The sequence below is a fragment of the Puma concolor genome, chromosome D1 (assembly GCF_028749965.1).
Source record: "Puma concolor isolate L17-30 chromosome D1, mPumCon1.1.hap2, whole genome shotgun sequence".
NCBI classification, from domain to species: Eukaryota; Metazoa; Chordata; class Mammalia; order Carnivora; family Felidae; genus Puma; species Puma concolor.
The window spans coordinates 100,916,308-100,941,965 of NC_141676.1; the positions used below are offsets into that span (position 1 = coordinate 100,916,308).

General features: G+C 45.1%; 1 protein-coding gene and 1 long non-coding RNA gene across 4 annotated transcripts; one reads left to right on the plus strand and one right to left on the minus strand.

The window, feature by feature from the left end:
* Nucleotides 1–726: 726 nt before the first annotated feature.
* MPZL3 (myelin protein zero like 3) lies at nt 727–24,345 on the plus strand. 3 transcript variants are annotated; one of them, XR_015241316.1, is made up of 7 exons: nt 727–869; nt 9,938–10,104; nt 13,323–13,533; nt 15,598–15,763; nt 16,807–16,833; nt 17,331–17,394; nt 21,468–24,345. XR_015241316.1 is itself a non-coding variant. In XM_025928670.2 (6 exons), exons 1-6 carry the CDS (start codon nt 797–799, stop codon nt 21,492–21,494), a joined length of 708 nt encoding a protein of 235 aa, XP_025784455.1. In that variant the 5' UTR covers nt 727–796; the 3' UTR covers nt 21,495–24,345. The 3 variants fall into 3 exon arrangements, 2 of the variants coding, with proteins under 2 accessions (XP_025784455.1, XP_086535123.1); XM_025928670.2 differs by lacking the exon at nt 16,807–16,833; XM_086678997.1 differs by lacking the exons at nt 16,807–16,833; nt 17,331–17,394; nt 21,468–24,345 and adding an exon at nt 15,868–16,237.
* On the minus strand, nt 15,022–16,161 carry LOC147576938 (uncharacterized). The gene is made up of 2 exons (XR_015241317.1): nt 16,053–16,161; nt 15,022–15,880 (listed from the first exon to the last, which is right to left on the minus strand). It is a non-coding gene; the product is annotated as an uncharacterized LOC147576938 (long non-coding RNA).
* Nucleotides 24,346–25,658: the final 1,313 nt, after the last annotated feature.

The following is a 25,658-nucleotide window of genomic DNA, read 5'->3' on the forward strand; positions in this document are numbered from 1 at the left end:
GTAACGGAATGGGAACTGAAAAATGTAAAGTTATTAAGCCTTCCCAAAAGCTGAAACATGGACTTTTGTTCTTCTCTTGATTTCATTAAACACGCAGATTCCAGAATAGGTTGACCAACAATTGTAGCAGGGTACCATCCCGTCTCTTAGAAGAAGGTGACACCATCGCATAGCTTCCAGCACGGTGAAAACATTACTTTCTCACTTTTCCCACCCAAAGATACACAAATCCAGTTCCTTTCCCCCTCTATTACATGTTGTACCGATTTCATCATTGCCACTGTGAACGGCAGTTTAATAAACACCCAATTTACGTAGGCACTTAGCTGGCTTTCGAACAGCAACACATAAAAACCCAGGCACTAAAGACACTTGAGATACACATTTATCATGAAGGCCTAATACATATTTATTGACTGATGCTGTACGATCTCCTAGATCTCTCCTAACCAAAACTCTAGAAACCTATTTAAAGACCTCTGGAAGAGAGTCGCAGAATCGAGACTATTTAGTACTGCGGAATCCCACACAAATAAATTGTAATTTTTCCAAAGTCGGTGGCCTACTTCACCGTCAAGCAACAGGGAGTAATTAATTCTTACTCGAAACTTAAAAGAATCGCTTGTCGGAGCAAGTTTCAGGTGTGGCCCTGGAAAGATGCCACGTTCCTATGGCAACCTCGAATCGCCATTTGAAGCGTTCTCGCGACCTCCCGCCCTAACGTCACTTCCGGTATCACCTGTGTGGTTACCGGGAGCTGTAAACAAGGTGTGCAAGCATCCAGAGAGCTGTCGGGATGCAGCAGAGCGGAGCGGGTGGAGGCCGTGGCTGCGCTCTGCTCCCACTGCTGGGCGTCCTGCTCTTCCAGGGTGAGTGCGCCGGCTGGTTCCCCCAACTTCCGGCCGGGGGGTTAGGGAAGATGGTCGGTTTTCCGGTTCCGGTGTGTGGGGGGGGTCTCAGGAAAGCCCCCACATGGCTTCTAGCAAAGCAGGAAATGTGAGGGTGTGGGGAGGCTGCTCTCTTCCAGTATTCGCCACCCACTGAGCAGCCTGTCAGTGCTTTTCCTGAGCGCTGGGGACGACGGACCCTTTGCGTGACTCGCTTTGTATTGTGGTGCTGGCACGACTTCATAGAACCACGGAGGGCTCTGGCTTCGGGGGCACCCCGTCCTATCCTGTGATGACTTATCAGCGGTTGACCCTGCTGTGGTTTTGTGGGGCTGTGTGCCCTGATTAGGATGGGGCAGTTCTAGTGCTCAGTAGTTTGGCTCAGTAATTTGGGGACAGAAAGTCGTAACTGTTGGTACGTTTGTTTTTTGTAGGTGGTTGTCAGGGACTAGTGAGTAAAATGGGCATTGGTCACAGAAGGGATGTGCTGTGATTTCGTTAACGCTGGAGAGGCATTTGGTTGAGGAAAAGCCCCTGCTGGAGCATTTTAACGACATTTTTAAACTACAAGAAAGGGCATACCTTTTCTGTTAACATTTTAATCTATTAACCAATATCGGAAGTGCAGTATTCACGCTATGGCGCGTTCTAAGGATTTGGATACATTTTGCTTTGATGCAATTTTCAAATTGCATAAATTTCAGCCCAACCTAATTGCCTTCGTTTTAGGGTGCCATTATGTCCTGCGTGTGTGTGTGTGTGTGTGTGTGTGTGTGTGTGTCTTCTCAGGAAGTCGTATGTTAATAGATCAGAGTGAATTGTTAATTTCATAAAATTTCCCTGTGGTTAAGAGGGAATTTCTGAAGGGGGGCTTTAACATAAAGACATCAGTTCTAAATCTTAGCATGTAAGGCCAGGAAGTTTTTATTTATTTGATGACTAATATCCATGTTGCCAGCACACTCCTTGGTCCCTCCCAGCTCTCTGTGTCATCACAGGTGTCCAGTTTTTCAGCTAAATTATTTTGCAATATAATATGTAGACTGACCTACTGTAATCCTAGTTTCATCTGTCCCCATCCCCCAGATATTCAAAAGTCGTCCTATTGAGAAAAAAAAAATCTAGAAATGATGAGTGGTTTCGTAAGCTTGATGTCATTTCACATTGAAAAGCATCCATCAATTATAGCAGACCAAATAATTCAAACTTCAAAGTTTGTGACCTGTATGTACTTGAATTGATTTATCTTTGTCTTTTATTTTATTTTTTGATGTTTATTTATTTATTTTTGAGAGGGAGAGAAAGCAGGGGATGGGCAGAGAGAGAGAGAGAGAGAGGGAGACAGAGAATCCCAAGCAGTCTCTGCCCTGTTAGCCCAGAGCCCCGGGAACCCCTGAACACTGAGATCATGACCTGAGCTGAAACCAAGAGTCAGATGCTTAACTGACTGAGCCATCCAGGTGTCCCTGTCTTTTGTTTTTAGAGCTGACTTTGGCTCAGGCCCTGATCTCTTGGTTTGGTTCGTGGGTTTGAGCCCCCGTGTGGGGGCTCCACATGGAGCCTGCTTGGGATTCTCTCTCTCTCTTCCTCTCTGCCCCTCCACGCTCTGTCTCCCGCTGTCTCTCAAAATAAATAAGCTCAACATAGCTTTATTCAGATAGAATTCACATGCCATACAATTTACCCATTTAAAAGGTCCAATTGAGTGTTTTTTAGGGTGTTCACAGACTTGTGCAATCACCACCATAATCAACTTTAGAATGTTTTCATCACCCCAAAGAGAAACTCCATATGCATTAAGTCACTCCCCATTCCTCCCTTCCCCCGCCCCGGGGCAGACACCAATCTACTTTCTACTGCAATGATTTGCCTATTCTGGACATCTCACATAAATAGAATCATACAATATATATTCCTTTGTGGCTAGGTTTTTTCACTTAGCATGTTTTCAAAGTTCACCCATTTTTTGGAATCTGTTTCACACCAGTGTTTATCTGCTTTTCCCCTTCAAAGATAGGACCCATTAAATGATTAGCTTGTTTGAATTCTCCAATTTGTAAACATAGTCCCGTTATATCACTTGTCAAGTACATGGAAACGATAGTTTAGGCAGCCTAGGGTTCTTACACTTTTCTCCATTTAAGTGTGCACTTTTGTGAAACAAACGTTGACAGCTTTGTATTCCGGGAAGTTGAGTGTGTAAAACTTGGAGTTTTGTTTTGTCATATTCTTTTCTTTCCTTCTGTGCATAAAATTACATATGTTTCAGCGTGATATTCTTGTTTTCCTCCCAGATTAAAAAAAACCTTGTTAATGGTTATATTTCTATTGTTGGCTATTTTGACTTGGCAAGAATGCTTTTTTACTCAGGAGAAAATATAAATATCCCTAAATACATTGGGTTTAGGATGAAAATTTCTGAATGAATGTAACAGTGGATTAGTTATTTTATTTTATTTTATTTTATTTTATTTTATTTTATTTTATTTTATTTTATTTTATTTTATTTTATTTTTTGGGTAGAGTAGACAAATTATTTTACATCTATTGATTGTAACATACTTTTAATTTTTAGAAACTAAATTTTTAGAAACTAATTTTTAGAAACTAAACATACCCGGGTAACTGGCACCTAAGTCAGGATTTAAAGTGTCACTGGTACTCCAGAAGCCTTCCTTATACTTCCTTCTGGTCATTATCCCTTCTCCCTGCAAGGGAGAGACAGGTACATTAGTTTAGTTCATCCATGGATCTTACTTTTCTCTATATACTTAAGACCCACTTATCCAATTTTTAGATTTCAGTAAAGTGACTTTACATATTGATAACTTTGTGGTGAAATCATGCTAATGAACACGGAGTTAAGATATATTAACAAGAAATTGGTTGTCGGTAGACTTATTAATGGGGTACTTACTCTAATTCAGTAACCAAAACTTGCCCAGAACTTGTAGATTTTATGCTTGTTTGGCAAGAATTTTTGTTTCATACAAAGGAAACTGTGTTGATTTGGTTCAGTTGAATAGTACTGAGCATCCACAATGCCCTAGGTTCTGTTTTAATGAGCTCAGCCTCTATTGGAGAAGACAGACAAGCCAATAGATAATTTTAGAATCTGGTATTAAGAGAGAACTGTGCAAGGAACTGTGGGAGCACAGAAGAGATGCCCTTAATCAGCCATGAGGTTACAGGGAAGACTTCCTGGGTGTGCCACCGAAGTTCAATCTTGAAAGAAGTTGAGGGGCACCTGGGTGGCTCAGTGGGTTAAGCATCCGACTTTGGCTCAGGTCATGATCTCATGGTTCCTGAGTTTGAGCCCTCTGTGCTGTCAGTGCGGAGCCTGTTTCTGATCCTTTGTCCTCACTCCCTCTCCCCCGCTTCCCTGCCCCTCCCCTGATGATTCTCTCTCTCTCTCTCTCTCTCTCCACCCCCCCGCCCCAAATAAATAAATAAACTTAAAAAAAGAAGAAGGAGGAGGAGAAGGAGAAGTAGTAGTTAGAGATAGAGAGTAAGTAAATTCCAGACAGAGAGAGGAACATGAATAAGGCATAGAGTCTTTAAATAACTTTCCAGCAAATTTTTTGAGACGTATACTTTGGGTTAACTTAAATCACATGTGGAGTGTGTGTGTGTGTGTGTGTGTGTGTGTGTGTGTGTGTGACACAATCAGTGTGGAGTGTTGGCTGGAGGGCTGGAGGGACATTAAGGAGATTCTGACTTATAACTGTAACTCACATATTTCTTCTTTGCTCTAAACCAGGGCCGGCAAACTTTTGTAAAAGGATAGAGGATAAATATTTTAGGCTTTGTGGGCCATAGGTCTCTGTTGCAACTGCTCACCTCGGCTTGAGTAGCGCAAAAGCAGCCCTAGACAATATCTAAATGAATAAATGTGGCTGTGTTCTAATAAAACTTTATTTACAAAGAGTCATCGTACGTTAGATTTGGCCAGTGGGCCATAGTTTGCCGACCCTCACCCTACACCAACTGTCCACTGACATTATCTCTTGGCTATCTCAAAGGCCCATTAAACTTATCCGAAATCAAGCTAACGCTTTCTCCCCTTCCCTTCCCTAGTCTTTCCTGTGTCAGTGAATGGTATCACCAAGTCAGAAACCTGGGAACCGTCCTTGATACTCTGTTTCCCTAACATTCCACAACCAGTCTGCCACCAATCCTTACTGATTTTACTTTGTAAGTATGGTCTTCCTGGGTCTTTCCATGTCCACTACCACCATCTTAGTTCAAGCTTTATTTTTCACTTGGCTATTGGAGTAGTTTTCTAAGTAGTCTCCTTATATTTACTCTTGACTCCTCCTCAGTGTCTTCCCTAGAGTGATCTTTTAAAAATGAAAACCTCGTCATGTCTTTTTTCACTCAGTCCCACATTTAACTGTTTTCCATGGCTTCCCACTACTCTAAGAATAAGGACCCAAATCTTTAAGGTTCTGTATGACCTGCTTACCACCCATCCACATCTCCCTTTCTCTCATGCTGTTTGCCTTCCTTTCGGTTCCTTGGCTGCCTGTGTTCCTACTTGGCACAGGACCTTTGCATATGTTGTATTCTCTACCGGGAATGCTCTCCCTCTCCTCACTTTGTCACCCTTCCTTCAGAGCTCAACTCAAAAAGCAACTTTTTCAGGGAAGCTTTCATTAACCACTCCCTGCTCCCCTACTGTAATAGGTGCATTTCTGCTGCTCTCTTGGTCTTTGCTTCAGAGTACTCGCCAGGTTTTGTAATTACACGTTTGTCTTTATGATTGATTTGATTGATATGTTGAACTTCTGATGTATTTTAAGCTCCACAATAGGGAGCGTATTTATTTTGCTCATGTTTAATTCCAGGCTCAGAGGGTGGCACACAAATGGATGCTCAATTACTCTATGTTGGAAGAGTGAGTGAGTGAATAAGTGTATTGTCAAGAAAGCCTTGGGATGGAGAAGGTCTAGGAGCGAGCAGTCACTGCTTTAGAGCGATCCAATAAAATCAGGATGGAAGGACACCTGTTGGAGCTTTTCCAGTTTTAGGACATGATGCTCTTTACCAGAAATGGTAGTGGAGTCTGGATTGCGCTATAGGGGTCCAGAAGCGAAATGGGAAGGGGGGAAATGGAGACGCCATTTCTGGCGTCTTTCACAAACTTGGCTTAGAAACAAAATAGAGGGCAGTAGCTGGTAACACATAGTATCATGGGGTTAAGGGAAGATCGTTATTATCTTGTTTGATTGTTATTTGTCTACCCATTTTTAAGGATGGGAGAGACTTCTTTGTGTTGAAACGAAGAGGCTGAGGGGGGAGAGGGCCCTCCGGAAAGGAAGAGGTGGAAGATAGTAGAGAGGGTTTTTCTGCTGAAGCAAGGCTTGGAGGGGAGGGCTCCAAGGCAGGACCAAAGAGGACGGCCTCGCATAGGAAAAGGGATACCACACCCTTTCAGACTGAAAGTATGGGTGGGTGTAGATGCAGGAAAATGCGTGGCTGGGCAGTTTGTAAAGCCTCACATTTCTTGAAAAAAGTAAGAGGAAACGTTTTCTTCTGAGAAAGAGGGATTTGGAGGTCGCGCAGAGGATGGTGAGAATGGCAAAGGTGTGAGGAATCCGAAAGAGGAGCTGATCAAGGCTGCTTCGTTAAGGGCTCGGCTATGGGTGGAATCCGTGAATTTCTCATGGTAACTACCTGTGCAGTGGTGTGATTTTTCTCCTTTACCGTACACCAGCCACAGCCTAGGAGGTCATCTCGGGCTGAGCTTTTCCTGAATGGGTGCACTGCAAAGAGAAGGGTGTAGAGGACTTAAGAATGTTGGAAATACTGTAAAAAAGGGGGAGCGGAAGAGACCGCGTGACTAATGAGCACACTTGGTTCCTATACTAGAATTTCTGGTGACCTGTCCACCTCTTTCTCTCAGTCTGTGTCTGCTCCCTTGCCTCTGAATTTTTGCCTTCAAGGTGCTCACGAGCAGGGGAAATAGTCTTTATAAATTGAGGGCAATCAACAGTATATGTACCTGAGGAGCATTATGTACTATTTGTTGTGAAAACAGTGAAGAAAGAGCAGTCAACTGCACCCATATGAATCTTGGAAGGCATCACAGAGGGGGCTGCTGTTTGGACAGGATCTTGAAGGTGTGTGAGCACCGTGGGGGTGGTACACACAGGCAGGATTGGTAAGAATGGGGAGAGCCTTCCAGACAATGCCACATTGGAAGAGAGGCACAGTGGCGTGAAAGGACCTAGTAAATTTGGGAAATGGTGGATATTCTGGGCATGGTGGAGGGGATGGACGGGACGGGTAAGTGGGTGGAGTAGCAGAAGTTTGGGGCCAGGCTGTTCACTGTTTGGATTTTATTCTACAGCTCAAGAAGGAATTATTGAAGGTTTTTGAATGTTTGTGGTGTTCATTTAATAACAACAGCTAACATTTATTGAAAGATTCTATTTCAGACGCTATGCTAAGCATTTTTGTGTTATCTTATTTAAAAAAAATTTTTTTTTTTCAACGTTTATTTATTTTTGGGACAGAGAGAGACAGAGCACGAACGGGGGAGGGGCAGAGAGAGAGGGAGACACAGAATCGGAAACAGGCTCCAGGCTCCGAGCCATCAGCCCAGAGCCCGACGCGGGGCTCGAACCCACGGACGACCGCGAGATCGTGACCTGGCTGAAGTCGGACGCTTAACCGACTGCGCCACCCAGGCGCCCCAATGTGTTATCTTATTTAATCTTACTAGATCCTAGCAGTGATCCAAGGAAGTAGGCCTTGTCGCTCTTCCATTTACCAAGTGAGGAGACGGAAGCTTGAGTAGGTTAGGCAACTGTGATCCAAATCTTACAGCTAGAAAGTAGCTGGGCCAGAACGGAGGTCCAGGTCTATCTAATTCGAAGTCCATGCCTTTCGAATCTCTCGACTGTACTTAGGTTTTAGGATAAAGGAGTAGTATGGGGGAGAGTGTAGATTATCCATCCATTTTCAGCTCCCAGTTAAAAAAAAAAACTCTTTTTTACATTTATTTATTTTTGAGAGACAAAGGGAGACAGAGTGCAAGTGGGGGAGGGGCAGAGAGATTGGGAGACACAGAATCCGGAGCAGGCCCCAGGCTCCGAGCTGTCAGCACAGAGCCCGACGCAGGGCTCGAACCCACAAACCGTGAGATCATGACCTGAGCCGAGGTTGGATGCTCAACTGACTGAGGTGCCCCTCCAGCTCCCAGTTTTTGAGCTTGTTCTTGAGTAATGAGTAAGGTGGATCGGGAGTGAGGGCTTAGGAGAGAGTGGGGGCTGAGGGATGAAGGCTTTTGGGGCAGAGGAACATCATTTGCAAAGTCATAGAAGGAACGACAGATCTAGCATGGCAAAGCCAGAGTGGATGCGATGGAGGAAACAGAAGTAATCCTTATCTTTGAGATGGGTCAGATCTCATTCGAGTTGTGAGCTCAGCCTTGGTCGCCTCCTTTTAAGAGGAATGTGAACAGACTAGATTATCTTGAGAAGAGCAAGAAAAATGATTCAAAGCAGACAGAGGTGAAGGCGTTGATGACTCATAGCTGGGTCTGTGACGGGCAGGGTTGAGAGAGTGTAGGCAGAACTGAAGAGGTGGCCATAATAAGGTTGAAGCCATCTAACATGCACGGGGCGCTTATTCAGGGGTAGGCAGGCTTTCCAGTGTTACACCTATTTTCACTCATTTATTCCTCACAGTGACCTACTGAGGCCAGCGCTGTTATTCTCATGCCCACCAGGGTGAGAAACTGAAGACTAAAGTAACTTGCTAAGACCACAGGGCCAGCAAGTAATTCAGCTGGGGTTTGCCTCGACCGGAGGGCCTGCTGGTTTTCAGATTGGTGTGTGGGTTTGCGCTCTTCTGAAACCTTGCTGCTCTGTTCGCCTTTGGCCTGCCGAAAGAATCATGGCTTGTTGCGGTGGAGAAGGAAGCAGTGAAAACAAAGTGCGGGTGACTTTCCTAAAAAATGACTCCCTGGTGGAAGATAAATTTCTCCTCTGCGTTCGCTGAACGCAGAGGGGATTGGTCAGAGGAAAGCGGAAGCTCTTCCCGGGGGAACTGGGATGCCGGATTTGGATATCTGAGCCAGTTTTGGAAAGAGTTCAATCTCTGGAGGGTTTGGAAACGATATCTTATTTTTACATTTTAAAATCTTGGTTTTTTTTTTTTTTTTTTTTTAAACGTTTATTCATTCTTGAGGGTCAGAGAGAGACTGAGGGCGAACGGGGGAGGGGCAGAGAGAGAGGGAGACACAGACCCCGAAGCAGGCTCCAGGCTCTGAGCTGTCGGCACAGAGCCCAACACGGGGGCTGCAACTCATGAAGAGTGAGATCATGACCTGAGCCCAAGTCAGACGCTTACCCGACTGAGCCATCCAGGTGCCCCTTTATTTTTACATTTCAGAATGCATTAAATTGTTCTGTTTTCTTCCCCCATGATTTACGTTTAACGGATGTGGGATTCATTAACCAGAGGGAAGAATAAAATACAACCAGATAGAACCTTGGAGCAGCTTTCTAAAATTCTTTGAAACAAAATGCGTTATTCTTGTTTCCTGTTCTCATTTTGCTGGTGGTCGCGACAGCGGTAGCTTTGGGTTACAACTGTGCTGTACTTGGGGATAAGTCCCTTCGACCACAACAGCTGCCATAATTCCTGGCGGGGAGTGGGGGCGGGGCGGATGTGTGTGTGTCGAGGGGGAGTGAGTGGCGTGGCCTTTCAGCTGCTGTGGGCAGACCGACTCGTTTGTACTTCATTTGACCACAGTCTGTCTTTGGAAAGATGCTGCTGTTTTAGATTTTTTAGGTTTTAGATGGTGTTTAGGTTTCAGATTTTTACCCAAGCATTTATGCTGTGACTGAGTATTGTAAACTGACAAAAATACTCTCCTTGGTTAACGCAGATATCTGCTCCTTGGCCTTTTGGGCCTGCCTGACAAGATATTTGTTATTCCGAGAGCCCTGAAAACGATAGTGTCTCCGCACTGTTCACTCACATCTGTATATCCCGCCCAGCTGCATACCTTTTAAATGTTTGGGCTTTGCTCTGATTAGGTGTTTACATCGCCCTTTCCTTGGAGATTAAAGCGGATGCGCATGTCCGGGGTTATGTTGGAGAGAAGATCAAGTTGAAATGCACCTTCAGGTCGACTTCATCTATCACTGACAAACTCACTATAGACTGGACGTACCGACCCCCCAGCAGCAGTCGTACTGAATCCGTGAGTATTTCCTCTTGAGGAAACTTCTTTGAGTCTTCTGTGGCCCACAGCTCTGGAGTCCTTTTACTCCAAGGCCCAGGCCCCCCCTTAGACCTTCTCATCTTAGAATCAAAGATAAGCTTCTGTCCTATATGGCATCCATTTGGTCACATACGGCTTTTTATTCTTCTATGGGAGGATTTTGTAAATACGCTATATAGGAAAAAAAAATTGCCAGAAACTCAGAGGAAATGTGGTTCACTTTTGTTTCCCGTTTGTTGTTTCTTTTTGCATGTTTTCCTAGCTTATTTTCAGATTCCAAGTACTACCACGAGTATCTCCAGGACTGCTGGCTAGAAAAAATTCTATCGGTCCCAGTCATAGACATCCTGTCTCATAAAGCTGCTCATTTCCTGTGGCATGAGGTTGTCTCAATGGGTGTATCTGTTTGTGTATCTGTTCTCAGTAGATTTATCTTGGCACCGTGTCCTAGCATGTAAACATCTGCACTGATTTATATAGTTCCCTTCAAAGGGGATGGTGGCACCTCGTGTTGATGACAGATGCTGTTGGTGACAGATGGCCTTGCAACGTTAGAAGCAATATACTTTATACACACATATAACACACATTTATGGCCCAGATCCCATTGTTGATGTCTAATTGGAGATTGCAATGCTATTAAAAAACCCTTTCTCTTTATGCTTCCAGCAGCATCCTTTGTTCAGGATAGATGCTATCGAGGATGCAAATGTCATAGCTGTATTTTCGAAAGTATCCCTAGTTTGTTTCTACTGTGTTCTTCCCTGGGAAACTTTCTCTTTGATCTTAATATATAAGGTTTGGGTTTTGTTTCAGGACCCATTATTGAGAGCCACAGAGCTTGGAACCAGGTAGGGGGCTGCAGTGAAGGAAGCTAGGCTGTATTCCTGGTCCCTCTTCCTTAAAACAGTTCATTTTGTTTTGAGTTATCGGAAAACTATAGCTGGCCTTATTTGGCTCTGCCTCCTTGGCCAAAAGCAGGACAGAGCAAGCAGTGGGAATCTTCTTGGGTCAGAAACCTTAAATGCAAATAACAGTTCTCATATGGTGCTGTTTTTTCTGTGAGACTGATTAGAAAGCCAGCAAGCTCACCTGCATTGGAATCAGCGGACCTTTATTTATTTATTAAAAACGCTTATTTATTTATTTGAGAGAGACAAAGTGCTAGTGGGGGAGGGGCAGAGAGGGAGGGAGACACAGAATCCGAAGCAGGCTCCAGGCTCTGAGCTGTCAGCACAGAGCCCGACGCGGGGCTCGAACTCACGAACCGTGAGATCCTGACCTGAGTCGAAGTCAGCCGCTCAAACGACGACGGAGCCACCAGGCGCCCCCTGGAATCAGTGGACTTTTAAAGCCCCGTTACATGATGTCGCAGTCCAGGCCAAGTCAGTCAGGATTCTGTCTGAGTAATCGGTTAGCGAATATTAGAGAGTCACCAGTTTAACGTGGAACTTACAGGTTGGATTAATCTTAGAGATACACAGCAGGATTTGTTTTGTCAGTGAGGAGCTTCAAGCCCTTTTACAGAGATGCTGATGATCAGTGGTCGGCATTCTTCACCTCCCTCTTTGTTCGTTTTCAAGATTTGATTTTTAAGTAATCTCTACACCCAAAGTGGGGCTCGAGATCAAGAGTCGCTGATCCACCGACCGAGCCAGCCGGGTGCTCCCTCCCTCCCTCCTGTCTCATGGCGCTCGTCACACACGTTATTATTTCTTCCTATCTGAATTTCCCCCTTAGACCGGAAGATTCATGACAGCAGGGACTGACTATGCCTGTTTGGCTCTCACTATATCCTTTTGCTTAACCCAGTGCCTAGCGCATAGTAGGGGTGCCGTAAATATTTGTCGAATGGATACATGGATAATGGAACTGAGAAGTGATTCAGCATCTTCTCCGGGAAGTTGCTCTTCAAAATTGGACAACTGAGTGCTTGCAAATGGGAAGGTACCAAGTAAACAGATAAAGAGGAAGGCCTTGAAACGTTGCACAAGAGAGAAAGATCATATTGTATTGTAGTACTTGCCTGGCCCACCACCAGACATATACTGAGGTGCTTTTGGCGACAAAGTGTCTGATAATCGATCTGAAGCAACGTCATTTTGATTCAACAGACATTCATTGAGTACCGATCACGTATTTGACTTGCGGTGGGTTTGTAATAATTGCCAAGATAACTTGAGAGACGCTTGACTATATCATAAGAGAATATTTGAGAATGAACAAGTACCTTCCCTTGCCCACTTACTAGCTGTGTGCCTTTGAGTAGCTTGCTTAGTTTTTGGACTTGTTTCCCTTTCTATAAATTTGGAATAGTTGTACCAGCCCCATGGACAGTTCACCGTTGTTATGACACTCAAGTGAGTAAATCTATGGGAATCATTTGCAAACCATAAGGTGGTATACAAATAATTAGCTGCGACTTTAGAGTAGGGTTTCCCTGGGGTGCCTGGGTGGCTCAGTTGGTTAAGTGTCCGACTTCGGTTCAGGTCATGATCTCACGGTTGGTGAGTTCGAGCCCTGCGTCGGGCTCTGTGCCGACAGCTCAGAGCCTGGAGCCTGCCTTGGATTCTGTGTCTCCCTCTCTCTCTGCTCCTCCCCTGCTCATGCTCTGTCTCTCTCTGTCTCAAAAAAAAAAAAAAAAAAAAAAAATGTTATAAAAAAAAAAAGAAGGGTTTCTCAGCTTTGGTACTACTGACATTTTGCGCTGGATAATTCTTTGTTGTGGGGGCCTACCTGGCACACTGTAGGATTTTTATCAGTATTCCTTGACCTCCACCCACTAGATGCCAGTGGCAGTCTCCCCACCTGTGACAACCAAAAATGTCTCCAGATATTGCCAGATGTCTCCTGGAGGCCCCAATTGCCACCACCCAGTTGAGAACTACTGCCTTAGGACTTCAGGGAGAATTTGGAAGAGCTTTGAGAGTTAGGATTCTGGGACTCTTTTGTCAGGCCTTTTCCTGATAAGTTGTATTAACTTGTCTTTTAGCCTATAGGAGGGAGGTGAACAAAACATGAAAATAAAAAAATAAAAATAAAAAAATAGGATGGAGGTTAACAAAACGTAAAAAAAAAAAAGTCCAACCGAGAAAACCCATCATGCATTTGCATTTTGTTTTGGACCTGCTGAGCTTTACATTGTCACTGCAGTTTGGAAATGAACTTTCTTTCCTTCTGGTGTTTGCTTTTCTTAGATTTTTCATTATCAGTCTTTCCAGTATCCAACCACAGCAGGCACGTTTCGGGATCGAATTTCCTGGGCTGGAGATGTGTACAGAGGGGATGCGTCTATCAGCATCAGCAACCCTACCCTCAAGGACAATGGGACATTCAGCTGTGCCGTGAAGAATCCCCCAGACGTGCACCATAACATTCCCGTGACAGAGCTAACAGTCACAGAGAGGGGTAAGCTAACTGCCGCCAACCTGCTGCGGGGCTTTGTGCCTCCTGTGGCGCTTGCCCGGGTCAGGGACAAGCTAAACTACCTGTCTTTGTGAGCCGGTCAGTCAATGGGGACTTCTGCCATGCTAATTGTCTCTTAGGATGAATTTCTTAATCTTTACTTTGCAACCTGCAGTTGTCATTCAATTGTTGTTCTAGTTTCCCCGTGAATCTCTTTTATTTTAACTTCAGGTGACCAGAGGTCTTGTGGGATGCATGGCAAACCCCTCTGTAAAGGGGGGCTTGTTACCTGTGTGAAAGATAGGTCATTTGATTTCCCTAGTCCGTTTGCACCCTCAGTTGTGAGGCCGTGTTCTTGCCCGTGTCTTGAAAGGGTGCCCCCTCTAACGAGGGGGGCAGCATACTTCTTTTATGTTGGAAAGGGCAGCAGTTTCCTTTTGGTGTGAAACCCAAGGAAAGTAGGTTAAGGACTGACCTTTTTTTTTTCCAACATTATTCCCTGGTGACTCCTGAGTGGCCATTCTAATCCTCAGTTGGATTGGAGCCAAAGACCTAGAGATACAGAACGGCATTGTGGTTCGTTATAGATGGCCTATCATTTCACAGGTCTTTCTCAAGTCTGTCTGTCTGTCTCCCTTCCTTTCCCTTCTCCCTCTCTTTCTTTAAAAAAAAAATTTTTTTTTAACATTTATTCATTTTTGAGAGACAGAGCATGAGCTGGGGAGGGGCAGAGAGAGAGAGAGAGACACAGAATCCGAAGCAGGTTCCAGGCTCTGAGCTGTCAGCACAGAGCCCAGCGCAGGACTCGAACCCACAAAGTGTGAGATTGTGACCTGAGTCCAAGTCGGATGCTTAAGGGACTGAGCCAGCCAGGCGCCCCTCTTCTTTCTTTTGTTAAGATGGTAACTCAAGGTTTAGGGGCGCCTGGGTGGCTCAGTCGGTTAAGCGTCCGACTTCAGCTCAGGTCACGATCTCGCGGTCCGTGAGTTCGAGCCCCGCGTCGGGCTGGGGGCTGATGGCTCAGAGCCTGGAGCCTGCTTCCGATTCTGTGTCTCCCTCTCTCTCTGCCCCTCCCCCGTTCATGCTCTGTCTCTCTCTGTCTCAAAAATAAATAAACTTTAAAAACAAAAAATTAAAAAAAAAAAAAAAAAAGATGGTAACTCAAGGTTTCAAAGATCCAGTCACGCTCATGCTGCTGGCTGCAGTAGAAAGTAGTATAGTGTTTTTGGAAGACAGTTTGGTGGTATGAGTCTGTGTGCCCCTTGATCCAGTAGTACCATGTAAAGTTTTATCTCAAAGAAATAGAGGTAAATATGAAGATTTACGTACAAAGATGATCATCATAAAGTAACTTGTAGATTCAAGGAATTGGAAACAATTTGAATGTCTAGCATTGCAATCCTGGTTCAACACATGCAATCCTGGTTCAATCCTGGTTCTATCACAGTGTGCTAGAATACTATGCTGCCGTTAAAAAATAACACCCAGAAGGAATTTTTAATGACCCGAGAAACATTTATTATATGGTACCTAAAAGAGGGGTCTGAAAACAGTCTGTAAAATATGATCCATACTTCTAAAAATGTGCACTCTCCTCCCTACCTGCAGACCCACACCCACGTACTCCAAGAAAGCACCGGACGGGTAGATACCAATGCGTTAATCCTAGGGAGTGGGACCGTGGCTACGTTTTTATTCTTTTTGTCCCTTTGTGTACTTTCTACCCCTTCTACCATGAATTTATTCCTGTTGTGATCAGAAGAAATACAAGAGCAGGAGCACCTGGGTGGCTCAGTTGGTTGAGCGCCCGACTTCGGCTCAGGTCACGATCTCGCGGTTTGTGGGTTCGGGCCCCGCGTGGGGTCCTGTGCTGACAGCTCCGAGCCCAGAGCCCGCTTCAGATTCTGCGTCTCCCTCTCTCTCTGCCTGTCTGTGTCTCAAAAATAAATAAACATTAAAAAAAAAAAAAAGAAATACACGAGCAAAAGTAAAAGCTTTCTCATGTCAAAGGAGGCCCTTTTGCGCATCCCGCCCTCTCACCTTCCCTCCCCCCCCCCCCCCTTCTAGGGTTTGGCATCATGCTCTCCTCTGTGGCCCTCCTCTCCGTCCTTGTCTTCGTTCCCTCAGCCGTGGTGGTTGTCCTGCTGCTGGTGAGGATGGGGAGGAAATCAGCTGGGCTGAAGAAGAGGAACAAGTCTGGCTACAAGAAGTCGTCTATTGAGGTGTCAGATGAGTAAGTCCGGCTGGAGCCCTGAGCAGCCTGTCCCTTTCTTCTTCGGAGCTGTGCTTTGTGGACAGTACCCAGAGATCTGAATCCACGCCTTTCCTTCTTCCCAGGCCAAGTTTAGTTCTGCCGAGGAGTACCAGAGGGAAGGTTGGAGGTGAAACTGGTGGATATTAAGTCAGAGAGAGAGGTGGAGGGGTGAACAGTATGGTTCTACTCTCTCCTTCGGAAATCAGATTAGACTCTGCTATGGTTCTGCGTACACATCCCCAAGGAGATCACATTCCTTCCAACTTACCAGGAAATTCCAACAAGTCGGTTATTTTTCCCTTCTTGTTTCGACACCAAGCTGATGTCTCCCAACAGAAAATGCCTAAGCAGTGAGGAAGGCCTTAAGAATAATAGCCTTAGACGGCAAAAACCGATTTAAAGCGGCAAGATCTGTTCTTGGTCAGCAGATGCTCTGAGGGGCTAATGGGATTGTGATTATCCAATCACATTTATGAAACGTCATGTTGCCAGTGAGCAGGCATGATCCAGTATTTTCTCTAAGAATAAATCTGCTAAAAGAAAAGGTGACAGAGTCTGCATGAAAACCCTATTCATTCTCCATTGTCTATACCAGGGGTTCCTAACGTTGGGAGGGAACGCTTACCTGGGGAGGGTCTAAAATGTTCTCTGTGTGTGTGTGTGTGTGTGTGTGTGTGTGTGTGTGTGTGGGCACGTTCATGCATGTGCATTATTTCACGGGAGAGAGAGGGCCCTTTCCAAGGAATCTGTGGGCCCGCTAAAAAGGTAATGAGCTCTTGGCAGAAATACTAAAATGTCTATTTCTAAGCACAATGTAACAAGCCTCCTCCTTAGGTCACATTGTTTCCTGACATTTCTTCTCTTTCACTCCACCTACCAGCTGCATTGAGCTTATTTGCTTCTCTGAACACACTGTATACCCTCAAGTGTTTTTTTTTTTTTCCCCCACATGCTTTTCTCTCACTTGGAATCCTCCCCTTCCCTCTCTTGTTTGCCTGGAAAACTCTTCCTTGTCCTACAAGAAGACCCAGATGAAGTGTCTCCTTCTTGTGAGTGTCCCTGAGTCGTCCCCCTCCCCCCCACCCCGGAGAGTAGGCCACTCCCTCCTCTTTGCTGCCATAGCAGTTTGACCTTAAGGACTGAAACATTTTATTACATCGTGTCATAAAGTACTCATTAAGTTTCAACAGGTTTCTCACACCCATGAGATTGTGAGCTCTTTAAGGGGCAGTGTTTTATTTATGTCTGTACCCCCAGCTCAGCACAATGGCTCATCCGTGGTGGCTCATACATTCGTTTCTAAATGAACGATTGGGAACAACCCCTATTTATTGGGCACTTCCTATGTGTCAGGCACTGTGGGACGTGTTTTACATGTGGTCATTTTTTATCCCAGAGCTTAAGTCACCTGCCTAGTCACCCTGCTAGTAAGTGGCAGAACTGGAATTTAAAACGCCACCTGTCTGACTTCAACAGCGGCGTGCTTAACTGCTCTACTGTGCCGAGGACAGTCATTGTTCAGATCTGGTTTGTCCTTTTTCTCCAGCACTGACCAGGAGGAGGCGGACGACTGCATGGCCAGGCTTTGTGTTCGTTGCGCCGAGTGCCTGGTAAGCCCGTGCCATTTCTTGGTTTGCTCTTCACGCTCCTTCTTCCTGCTGCCTTACGGGGACCCTTGCTCCCAGAGGCAGCAGAGGATGCTTGGATAGATCCAAGGCAAGGTCTTCCCTTAAAGCGTTTTGGTCTCAGGGGACCCCTACTGATTCTTTTTTTTTTTTTTTTTAAGTAGGCTCCATGCTCAGTGCAGGGCCTAACACGGGGTTTGACCTCACAGCCCTGAGATCAATACCTGAACTGAGATCAAGAGTTGGATGCTTAACCGACGGAGCCACTCAGGCGCGCCGACCCCTGCCGATTCTAACCATTATTTTGTTTTCTGTCTCATGGGCATAGAGCGATGTCCTTAGGTTAGGGAAGGGACCGTGTAGAACTGTGCCAACTGACAGCGAACACCCTGAAAGATGGGTGCCTTAAGCCACTGGGTCACACTAGCAGATTTTGTCTGGTCGGACTCAGAGTCCTGAATTGAACTTTCCTGCTGTGTGTCAGTTTTTCCCCCGGGGAATCAGCGCGATACAACCTTTTGGGTGACTTGTGGCTTCATCAATAGGAAGTACCCCTGTCGAAGGCCAGAGTTTTGATTTAAATTTCAAAAGGCTGGCACCCCTCGCCTTTTAAGCTCTTGCCGTGATTGGTTGGCTCGTGCGGCTGTCCCAGGGTCCTAGGAGGAAAGACTCTCTGATGTGGTGCAATTGGAAACAGGTCAAAAGCAACTTACGATCTAATATGAAACATACCAGTCATTGCCGGGTTTAAGCTGGAGTTCTCTTTGTACTCATCGCCAAGCTCAGCCCTTGGCCAGATGACCACAGCGTTCTTTTGTTCCTCTCGTTTTCAGACTTGAGTGTGATGGGTAAGGCGAGGGACAGTGCCAGTGAGGAGGACCTAGTTATAACCCTTTGGGGTTTGAGTACTTTGATGACACAAAGTAAGAGGGTTCTCATCCAGCTTTCAGATATTAATTCATTCAGCAGTTATTTAGTGAGCATCTGACATGTGCCAGATAGGATTCTGGGTACTTAGGAAGCACGAGTGAACAATACTGACAAAAATCTCTGCCCTCAAATAACTTACATTCTTTTCCATGCCTAGAAAACGCTCATTCTCGGGGAGCCTGGCTGGCTCAGTCCGTAGAGCATGGGACTCTTAATCACGGGGTTGTGGTTTCAAGCCCCACATTGGTGTAGAGATTACTTAAAAAACAAGAAAGAAAGAAAGAAAGAAAGAAAGATAACTCCAAGACACAACCGAAATGTCACTTTCTCATAAATTGGGGTACAAACAGTAACTAATGAAATCTTTTAAAAATAAGTGAACATATGGTATATCAGATGGTCCTCAATGCTATAGAGAAAAATAAAATAGGGAAGGGAGACCGGATGGCTGGAAGGCGGTATGATATTACATAGGGTGGCCGGGGATATCATCATCACTGAAATGATATTTGAGCAGACACCCAAAAGAAGCAGATAGGAAGCCATATAGCTGTTCTGGAGGAGCATTTCGGGCAGAAGAAATGGTAGGTGCAAAGGCTCTGAGGGGGAGGGGGGCATGATTGGCATGCTCTAGGAATAGCCAGGAAGCCAGCGTGGCAGGAACAAAGCAAGCAAGGTGAAGAATTGTATTCATTGGTATCAGAGAGAGAATGCTCAGTCTTATAGAACATTGCGGGTGATGGGAATGATCTGGGCGTTTATTCTTAATGAAATGGGATGCGCTAGAGGTTTTTGAGAAGAGCAGAACCGTGAACTGATGTCTGTTTGCAAAGGGTCATCCCGGCTTCTGTATTGACAAGAGGCAGGACCATGGTCAGGGGACCCTGACAGTCAGAAAGCCCAGCTAAGAGACCTTAGCAATGATGCAGGTGAGAGAAGATGGTACTGGTTTGAACCAGGGTGGTAAGAAGTGGTTGTGTTCTGATTATAGTTTGAAGGTGAAGCCAGAAGGATTTATGGGTGGGTTTCATGTATATGGGAAAGAATGAGGAGTCAGGGATACTTAATTCCCTGGTTCTTGACTTTAGCAACTGGTGGAATAGATAGAAAAGGTAGATTAGATGTAGACCAGAGCCCTGGAGCTCTCCAAGATGGATAGACTTGGCAAAGGAAGAAGAATTGGTAGAGGAGTCTGAGAAGGAATGTCCAGCGAGCTAGGAGAAAACCAGGAGGGTTTGCTATCCTGGGAGCCCAGTGAAGCTTGAGTTTCAGGGAAAAGAAAGTGATCAGCTGTGTCAGTTGCTGCTGAGTCAGGTCAAGTAAAATGAGGGCTGAGGGTTGATTACTGGCCGGTCTGGTGGTGTGGGGGCCGTTGGTGACCTCGGCAGAAGCAGCTTCCGCGGGGTTGGCGGGGAAGAAAGCCCGACCAGGGCAAGGTCAAGAAAGAACACGACGAGAGACATTGGCGACAGTGGGTGTAAACAGCTCTTGCAAGGAGTTTTGCTGTGAAGAGGTGCAGAGAAAGAGGGCAATAGGTAGCAGGGAGATGTGTTTCAAGGGTTACCTTTCTGTTGAAGATGAGAGAAATTACGGCACGTGTGTGTGTGATGGGCACGATTCAGTAGAAAAGGGAAAAATGATGCTGCAGGAGGGAGAGAGGAGGTTGCTGGAGTAACTCCAGGATGCAGTGGACAAGCGGGGATGCTGGCCTTAAATAAAGGCGGGGAGAGCAGACCCATAAGAATAGTAAGGAAGACCACACAGTTGGGCCCCGATGCAGGTGAGTGGGCACATACGGTGATGGGAGCTTGCGAAGCTTCCCTGCCGACTACTCTATTCCCATTGTGGGGAGAAAGCAAGGTCGTCAGCTGACAACAAAGTGAGGAGTAGGTGCTGGAGGTGCTGGAGGGAGGTTTGGGGAAGGAGGGAAGGCTATGGAACAGTAATCCAGGAAAATGAATGGCCTAGAGAAATGTGGTCTGCCAGGTAGTTCTAATGGGCCACTTGAGGTTAGAGGTAATGAATACAAATGTAAATAATAAGAGTGAGGGGTGCCTGGGTGGCTCAGGGGCTAAGGGTCCGACTTCAGCTCAGATCATGATCTTGCTGTTCATGAGTTCGAGCCCTGCTTGGGGCTCTATGCTGGCAGCTCAGAGCCTGGAGCCTGCTTCGGATTCTGTGTCTCCCTCTCTCTCTGTCCCTCCCCCGCCCACATTCTGTCTCTCTCTCTGAAAAATAAGCATTAAAAATATATATATATATATATATATATGTTTAAAAATAATAAGAGTAAGAATGAAAATAATGGTACCAGTAGCCAGTCTTTAACAGCACTGACAGTGTTAGGCACAGGGCTAAGTGATTTCCATACATTGTCTCATTCAATTCTCATAGCCTTTCTATGAGGTGTCTATGAGTATTTTTATTACCCCCATTTTGCAAATAAGGAAACTGAGGCTTAGAGACCGTTAAATAACTTTAAAGTTCACACAGCCAGCAAGGGGCGGAGCTGGGGTTGCGCTCAGAGAAAGCCAGAAGCCGCAACTCCTCACTATAGTCCCGCGTGTTCTGCTGCGGACAGGCGCCTTTTCCTGCGTGTTGAGGTTTTAAAGAATATCCACCACGGAAAAGGGAACCACTAGGGTCTCAAGACAGAAATTAGCCCCAAAGACACGAAATATGTTGAAGTCCTGTGACATTTCTTTTTTTATTTTTAAAATTTTTTTTTTTCAACGTTTTTTATTTATTTTTGGGACAGAGAGAGACAGAGCACGAACCGGGGAGGGGCAGAGAGAGAGGGAGACCCAGAATCGGAAACAGGCTCCAGGCTCCGAGCCATCAGCCCAGAGCCCGACGCGGGGCTCGAACTCACGGACCGCGAGATCGTGACCTGGCTGAAGTCGGACGCTTAACCGACTGCGCCACCCAGGCGCCCCAGTCCTGTGACATTTCATGGGGATGTAGGTGTGTCGATGACGTTAATTTCACCGTTAATGTCGCCCCATGCTGAGCTCCATCCGAGGGGGTCCTAGAATGTGGTCTTCGTCTAAGCTCTGAACTACACCTAGTATGGTGTCAGTGGCATTATACTTCATGTAAACTCCACAGCTGCTTTTCTTTCCCTCCAGGATTCAGACTATGAAGAGACATATTGATGAGAGGCTTCATGATGTAAGAAGAGTCACCTGATAGACAATATCCCGTCCCACTGGCAGCTAAAGCCTCTCAGAGAATCGAAGCTGCTTGGATCGCTGTGCCGGAGGATTCTGGAAGCCATCCGTAGAGACGTTAGGAACCATTTATTTATTGAACAACTGTTCTTTTTATATTTATGAACTGTTCAAGAACTCCCAGAAGAAACTCCTACCTACCCCTTCTAATAACTTATGCTCTAATTGAATGAAGGAATTCTCTTCCTGAATAGAAAGAAACTCTTTGTTTTTGCCTTTGCCCTTGAACGTGTTACGTGCTTTCTTCTGGTTACTTGAGGGAAAATCCTAAATGTTGGCCACACCGCTGAGGCCAAAATATTTTTGAAAAAATGAAACGGAGCTTGTAGTGTCCAGATGTGCGACGAGACGAGATGTTTGGGATAAGTATTCTTTGGCATTTGCTCCGTGAATGTTTTCAGCTGCGCATCAGCGCACAGCATGTACTCATTGGTTTAATGACATCATCCGTTGTGTTCGGGTGACTCGGAACTCTAATTTCCATAGAGTCGGTAGGGCCCGGAGCCCATGGTTTGCTTTGACTGGGCTTTTAAAGTATTAAAGTGTGGTCAGTGTCCAGTTAAGGAAAGGAACGGTGACGTACAGGGATCCCTTTCTTTTGTGTTGCTAGGTGCAGCTTCGAAAGGTTTTTTTTTTTTGTGGGGAAATGTATAGAATATTTTAGCAGTTATTTGCAAGGAAATCATCTTTTTTTTTTTTTTTTTTTTTAACAAATGCCACTCCAGAGTTCAAATGTTGGATTTACTTTAACGAGGCTTATGTTTATCGGAAATCATCTTTTGACCTTTGTTATTCTTCAGAACTTTTTTGAGTTCTAAAATGCGCCAAATATGAGTGAACCAAGGTATTTGCAAACTGTTTTTGTTTATGTCGTATTTGACATAAGGAAGTGAGGTCTATACTTCTCTATAGTCTACACTTCTCATTTCTATTCTCTCAGTACCTTATATCAGCTTCCTCCATTTTCCTGCAGCAACTGATTTCAAATTTTAATTTACACGGGATTTTCTACAAGCCATTAAGTAATACGTGTGACATGTCCAGAAGGGCTGATAGTATAGTCCTCTGTAAAAGAGCGATAGAGTTCACTTCTCGATTATGAGAGACAAAAATTATCCTCCCTCCTCCCATCTTTGTTTTTTGTTTTGTTTTGTTTTGTTTTCCCATGGTTCTTCACTAGGTGGCTAGGGAGGTTTCCGTATTATAGCCTAATACGCCCCATATGTTACACAAAAAATCACTTTGCCCAGATTTATGTTTAAAATTTTGGGTCATTAGTTCTGGAAGTCATCAGTAAAGACTTTAAGAATTATGATATGGGTTTGGCCTGGCCTCTTTTGTTAATCTAGTCCATACATAAGAGAGTCTGGTTCATTAATAGATATTACGATTTACCTCTGGTCACGTAAGGAAGTGAAAGAGGCAAAGACACATTGACTGTTTATTTCCAGTGGTTGAGCCTCAGAGTCTTGGGCTGTTTGTCAAGTATATGGTTGTCTGGGGCCAGCCTGGTGACAGACACTCTGACACCACAGCAGAGATGGGAAAACATATTTGAGCAACAAGAGTAAATAATTTGGGTTCTGGGAGATTTGAAGATAGAGACCCAATTGTGGGGTAGACTTTTTGTGGGTCTGAGAAAGAGATGATGTGACAGGAACCCAGTTAAAACCGCATTTCATGAATTGAGGAACCGGGTTTGTCTGGGGTTTCTTGTAATTTCCTTTCAGGTGTGTTATGAGGATTAATCCAGTTGTAGTAAGCTTGTCACTGTAGGTAAAGGGTGCTGTGTGACCACTTGGTCATGTTATTTTGTAGCCTCGATCGTGATTTGAACAAGTCCCTTTCTTTTTAAGTGACCGAACAACAGCATCCTTCGTGGTAAGAGAGTAGACTGGGGATTTAGTCGTCTCCGTGGGTTTACGGTCGCACCAGTCATAAGACTTCTGTCAGCGTTCTTCTTTATCTCTTACATTGAGGTCTGGGTTACAGCCTTCCCCCCACCCCCAAAAGGAGCAAAAAGCAGTTCCTTTTTTTTAAAGATGGAAGAAAGATAACTTTTTTTTTTAAACGTACTCTTTTTAATACTTTCTAAGGTGCTATTCTCCCTCTCTCGTTTTCTTTTCGCTGCTCTGTATGCAGAACACATCGAATGAAGACCAGCCTTGTCTAGAAAGGGAATTGAATTCTGAAAGCTTCAGAGGGGGTTAAAAGCCTTTCAGAATTTTTCTTTGGCTGCCGGAGGCTTTCCTCGTGGCTACACTATCTTACAAGTTTCGTGCATTGAGCTCTCAATTCCGTTATCGAATGTGAATTTATGAAATGCTTTGTGTTTCCCACGGGTCCCCTTGCCCCAGGCTTCGTGGAGAAGGTACTAGGTCTCCGCAACTCCCAAATCGTGCGCTGGTGTTTCAAGAGGGAATGTTGAATGTTCCTGTTTAAGGAGAATGTTTGGAGGCCAAATCCTCGATCTGAACGTTCTGTCGTGTCACTCAGTTACGGTTCTAAAAGGGAGCCGGGAAGACCCCCGGAGAGCGGACCAAGACTGTCATTTAATTGCACAACTGGAAACTTCGCTGCCAGAAGAGGCAGCTCCATTCGTTCGATTCCTGCGTTGGACTGTTGTTAACCGCTGCATTTCACAGCGTTTTTGTTTTGTTTTGTTTTGTTTTGTTTTGCGGGAGAGTGTGCACCGTTGGGCCATGTGCACAGACGTTGTAACTCTTGATATCTTTACCACATCACAGTTAATAAACTGCTTTGCACTTTCTGGCTACTTTCTGGTGTGTATCTATCTGTAAAATGAGAGCTGTCATGTGAAAGGGGAGGAGGTTGTGGTTTTCAGCATCAAGCAGCCATTCGCGTCTAAGCTTTACCCCTGCAAGACCCTGCACGGATTCAGTGGGGTGCTGGAGCCAGTTCACCCAGCAAGAGCTGATCGTAAAATTTTTAGGAATTTTGCAAACTGATTGTTAAACCATTGGTGGCTTGAAATAGGCTGCGGTGGGTGTTTATGTAAGTTGCTGGCTTACCAGTACACTATTGCTCAAGAACCATGTAGCATAGGGGCGTCTGGGTGGCTCAGTCAGTTAAGCATCTGACTTCGGCTCAGGTCATGATCTCCTGGTTCATGAGTTTGAGCCCCTCATCGGGCTCTGTGCTGACAGCATGGAGCCCAGAGCCTGCTTTGGATTCTGTGTCTCCCTCTCTCTCTGCCCCTTTCCTGCTCACACTCTGTCTCTCTCTCTCTCTCTCTCTCAAAAATAAGTAAACATAAAAAAAAAAAAGAACAGTGTAGCATAGTCCTTGAGAGGAGCAAGTATTCAACAACTTTTCAAATGATACAGGACAAGTTCCAAAAAACCATGATGGCTGTGTGTAGGTAGGTCAAGCCAACCCAAGCAAGGTTGAAGGTGTGTACAACTGAGAACACTTATTTTGAAGTGGCAACTTATTTTTTTAAAAAAATTTTAAACATTTATTTATTTTTGAGAGAGACAGAGCATGAACGGGGGAAGGGCAGAGAGAGAGGGAGACACAGAATCCCAAGCAGGCTCCAGGCTCTGAGCTGTCAGCACAGTGTCTGATGCGGGGCTTGAACCCACGAATCATATCATGACCTGAGCCGAAGTCGAACGCTTAACCGACTGAGTCACCCAGGCACCGCTGGAGTGGTGACTTAAAAGCAAAAGATAGTTTGAAGCGAAGAAGCTTTGAGTTCTTATCTACGATGTCCAAATCACTCAAGGGGTTCTCTGGGGGAATAAAATGCTACTTGCATTCTGGAAATGCTGATATCACATGGTCAGAGGACACCAACATGGAAAGCTGGAGGACTGAGCAGGCTTCTCTTTGGAAGCAGGGATTGGGTGATTGCCTGGCTACATTGCACCTATGTGTTGAGAGAAGAAAATAAAAGAGGTTGCTGTAATTTTCCTTTTATTATCTTATTTTATTTTTAAATTGTAGATAAAGCAAGCATAGGAGAGGGGCAGAGGGAGAGAGAGAGAGAGAAAGAGAGAATCTCAAGCAGGTTCCACACTCAGCTCAGAGCCCATCGTGGGCTTGATCCCGTGACCTTGGGATCAT